We start from the raw sequence: 4,663 nt of genomic DNA, 5'->3' as shown, positions 1-4,663 counted from the left end.
GTGTTTTCTTTTCCATGAGCATTATAGCACTGTGTATAAATGCACAACCCCTGGTTGGAATTTCAGTACACCTACGTTGTCCAAATAGATTGATACACTCACACATACCCAAATACTCACAAGCACACATACACACACAAACCTCTAAACACACACACACGCACTCATGCACACACGCACGCACGCACGCACCTCTGAACACACTCATATGCACGCACACACACACACACACACACACACACACACACACCTGTATACCACAACTCACATGCATGCATACAAACAAACACAGAGAGACACACACCTCCTCTCTGCTCAATACTTCCCGAGCATCTCGCAGATACAGAAGCTGGGCAGGCTGTACCAGCAGCAGAAGAACTCCTTGAAAGTCTTCCTCATTTCCTGGCTGCGGAAGGCATAGATGATGGGGTCAATGATGGAGTTACACATGATGAGGACAAGATACATGTTGAACTGGGACATGAAGCACGTGCAGTAGGGGTTGCGCGGGCACGTGATCATGAGGATGAGGTGCAGGAAGAACGGCGCCCAGCACACCACGAAGACGCCCAGCAGGATGGTCAGCGTGATGGCGCCCTTCATGTTGGCGCGCTGGCGTATGGGCGCGCTCCCGGGCTGCGCGGCGATGCGCTTCATGTGCAGCCGTGCCAGCAGGAACATGTGCACGTAGAGCGAGGCCATGAGTGCCAGCATGGTGAAGAACATGCTGATGAGGCACACCAGCACCGTGGTGCTCTCTGAGTAGATGATGAAAAGCATGCCGGACGCTGTGCAGCACGCCCAGATGGCCGAGATGACCAGGAGCGCCCGGCGCACCGTCACCATGTTGTGGTAGCGCAGCGCGTAGAAGATGGTGATGTAGCGGTCCACGGCGATGGCCAGGAGACTGCAGATGGATGCCAGCAGCGAGCTGCAGATCATGGAGTCGAAAACGTTGTCCATGCTCTTGATGATGTCCGCCGGGACGGCCAGCGTGCCGCTGTTGATGAGCGCGATGACGATGGTCTCGGACGCGTTGGACACGCTCACCAGCAGGTCGGCCACGGCCAGGCTGCAAATGAACAGGTACATGGGCGAGTGCAGGTTCTTGTTCTTGATGATGGCGGCGATCACCAGGATGTTCTCCAGGAGGCTCACGATGCCCAGCGCCAGGAAGACCTCGGTGGAGATCAGCAGCTGGTCGTAGCAACCCTCTGACGACGATGAGGAGGAGGATGCGTCCTTTCCCTCCATGAGGTGAGTGAGATTTGTGTCGTAGCTTGGGATCAGTCCGAAGTGCGGAGTAGCATTCATGGTCATTGGTTTCAAAAGGAGCTCTCCTCTCCTGCTCTCCTGAACTTGAATCCTTTGTTCAGCCTTGTTCTGCAGTCTTTGATGCTCGCAGACTTCCCCCCGGGGGGCACCACTAGCACGCACGCGGACCCTTAATCCAAAAATCCGAGTCAGACGCGGGAGAGCGGGCGACGGAATGGCGCGCGAGTCGGAGTCGGACAGCAGGTGTGTGATCGTCCTTGGCTGTGTAAGGATTCTCTCCTCTGCCTGAGATCAACGTGCGCACACACAGGCATCTTCAACACACATCTGTTGACGACACCTCGAGCCTTAATGCAAAGTACCCACGCAAGCACGCACACACACGCTCGCACACTCTTACTTTGCCTTTTTTACACACTCATCTAACAGCCATTAGCAGGAAGCAAAAGGGAGAGAAAGAGTCAGAGAGAAAGAGAGAGAGAGAGAGAGAGAGAGAGGGAGAAGGACAAAAGGGGATAGATTAAGAGAGAGAGAGAGCGAAAGTGCTGAGTCCACAGGGGGTGGATAAAAGTAAATGACTGATGAAAGAACACCAGAAAGAATGACAGTGAGAGAGAGGGAGAGTGACAGATTAAATAAACTATGAGAGAGATTTGAGAGGAAAGATGAAAGTAGAAGGCATGGCAACGTCAAGAGAAGAGTCGAGGGAAAGGCAAGTTCTGAGTAAAAGGTTAACAAGAACAGAGTTGACATAAATGACAAAAATAAAAGAGAGAGAGACCAGAGTTCACTGTCGATCTGCAAAGACTCCGACTCGCTCGTTCGAATCGCACAGACACGCTTACCCTCCCACACACACACCCAGGCAGGCACAGTCAGGCACACAGCTGAGCGACTGTCGTGTCATCCCTCTACCAGCTCTGCGCACTGTAATAGTCTAAGCCCTGTCAGGGACGCCACCCCCTCGCTGCTGCCCTCAGCCAATCAGTAGAGAGACTTCAGGCTTTAGAGGGTGTGATGTGTCATTAAGCTGCAGAATCTTCTTTTTTCTTAATGAGGTTGAGTTTGGCTATGAGAAAAAACAATTAGGATTTTATTTCCACCAATGACCAGCCAGTTATCATATGCTTTTATCAGCTTTGTGTTTTCACATTGAGAATAGTTAACTGTTTTTATCTAATTAGTGAACCTTTCACTTTAGTTCTTTTGAAAAAATTAAATATTATAGGTCTAACATACATTTAACATTCTATTTCTCTAAATGTTCTGCTAGATACCACTTTACCTTTATCTTTATTTGCTCAGTCTCTCTCTCTCCCTCCCTCCCTTTCTCTCCCTCCCTCCCTCCTCTCTCCCTCCCTCCCTCCCTCCCTTTCTCCCTCCCTCCCTTTCTCTCCCTCCCTCCCTCCCGCTCTCGTTGTCTTTCTTCCTCTCTCTGTCCCTCTCTCCCTCAGTATTCTATTGTGCTACATGAATAGTAAGCTTGGGCTTACCACACAACCACACAGAAAACGGTTTCATTTATTTGTCTAGCAATATGTCTGTTGGTATGAAAGGCTTTTTAACTCTGCACATACATTTACAACACACAAGCTGTCAATTGGCAGTTGTTCTTTATGCTCACTGTAATCCATTAGATTGCATCTCATGGAGAAGATGTTGCATGTACTGTACTGTATGTCCACTGCAGACACCTAACAAACTGGCCAAGCAAGGGTTCATTAACTTATTGGATCTACTTTGTATGTCTGTTTCATACAATCGCATCCTTGACCAGTGGACAGAGAAGTATGACCTCTAGCCTGTGGTTCTGGATTGTGAGGTGCATTCCATGCATTCTGATTCACATGTTCCTCAAACCTCGCGTGAATGCTAAACACTTTACTCTCAGGGCCATTTGTCATTAACTACTAGCCGTCATGCATGGTTGTCTGTGAGTGTTGTGTGTGTGTGTGTGTGTGTGTGTGTGTGTCTGTCTCTCTCTCTCTCTCTCTCTCTGTGTGTTTGACAATACATTGACAGAGTGTGTGGGAGTATGTGTGTGTGTGTGTGTGTGTGTGTGTGTGTGCGTGTGTGCATGCGCGCGTGCGTGCGCGCATGTGTGTGTATGTGCGTGACAATACATTGACAGTGAGTGTGGGAGTGGATTCAGGTGTGGTGCAAAATTATTTGAATTAGACTATGTTGGTCTGTTTGTCTAAAGAAATAAAGAAATAAATCATTAACACCACACTCATGAGCCAGAAGATCCACAAGCTTCACGGTCAAGCTCATGTTCAGTTGTGTGTTAACCCATTTAAGCCCAAATTTTTCCCAGACATGCAAATAATGTGTTATTCGCAACCCTTTGAAGTAATCAATATTTTTTTTTTTTTTAAATGTAGAAAAGTATTTTCTGCTGAGTTTTCTGAGTTTTATTACCGGTCACAATTGTCACAATTAAAGGTTTTATTACCGGTCACAATTAAAGGTTGCTCAAATTGCTTTTTTGTTAAAATAAAGGTATTCTGACAGGACTTTTCAAACTATATAAACTAAATATGAACACTGAGACCAATAACAATAATAAATAAAATGAAAAATATGTAAACATTGTTTATTTACCAGGAGTTTCGTCTCGTTAAAATAGAACCCTGAATGTGTATGTCTGTGCGTGCGTGTGTGTCTGCATGTAGTTGTGAGAGTTAGTGTGCATATTGTGTGTGTGTGTGTGCGTGTGCATATATATATATATATATATATATATACACAATATGCACATTAACTCTCACAACTACATGCAGACACACACGCACGCACAGACATACACATTCAGGGTTCTTCACACATACGTATATGTATATGTATGTGTGTGTGTGTGTGTGTGTGTATCTGCAGGTGGGTGTGTGAGAGCAGCAGGCAAAGTGCATGTTGCGTGCAATGTGAAGTCCCCTTGAGTGTGTATGTCTGTGTGTGTTTGTGTCTGTGTGTGTGTGAGTGTGTATGTCTGTGTGTGTATATCTGTGTGTGTGAGTGTATATCTGTGTGTGTGTGTGTGTATTTGTGTGTGTGTGAGTGTGTATCTGTGTGTGTGAGTGTGTATATCTGTGTGTGTGAGTGTGTATGTCTGAGTGTGTGTGTATTTGTGTGTGTATGTGTGTATTTGTGTGAGTGTGTATGTCTGTGTGTGTGAATATGTGTGTGTGCATGTGTGTGAGAGTACAGTATGTATGTGTGTGTGTATCTGTGTGTGAGTGTTTGTATGTGTGTATGTATGAGTATGTATGTGTGTTTGTACAGTAGGTAAAGAAGTATGTGTGCATCTAGATACAACATTCTATCCCACCGGTCACTATTGTGACCGTTACCATGTTTACTCATTCTGCAAACACACCAAAGACATTTGAAT

At 46.5% G+C, this 4,663-nt stretch overlaps 1 protein-coding gene across 1 annotated transcript; it reads right to left on the bottom strand.

Moving 5' to 3' along the window:
• Window positions 1-280: 280 nt before the first annotated feature.
• On the bottom strand, window positions 281-2,149 carry LOC125309427 (melanocortin receptor 4-like). The gene has a single exon (XM_048266353.1). It carries the CDS (start codon window positions 1,318-1,320, stop codon window positions 316-318), a length of 1,005 nt encoding a protein of 334 aa, XP_048122310.1. The 5' UTR covers window positions 1,321-2,149; the 3' UTR covers window positions 281-315.
• Between the last annotated feature and the right edge of the window lie 2,514 nt (window positions 2,150-4,663).

This window comes from Alosa alosa, chromosome 16 (genome assembly GCF_017589495.1).
Source record: "Alosa alosa isolate M-15738 ecotype Scorff River chromosome 16, AALO_Geno_1.1, whole genome shotgun sequence".
Classification (NCBI taxonomy): Eukaryota; Metazoa; Chordata; class Actinopteri; order Clupeiformes; family Clupeidae; genus Alosa; species Alosa alosa.
This window is presented reverse-complemented; position numbering and strand designations above follow the sequence as displayed.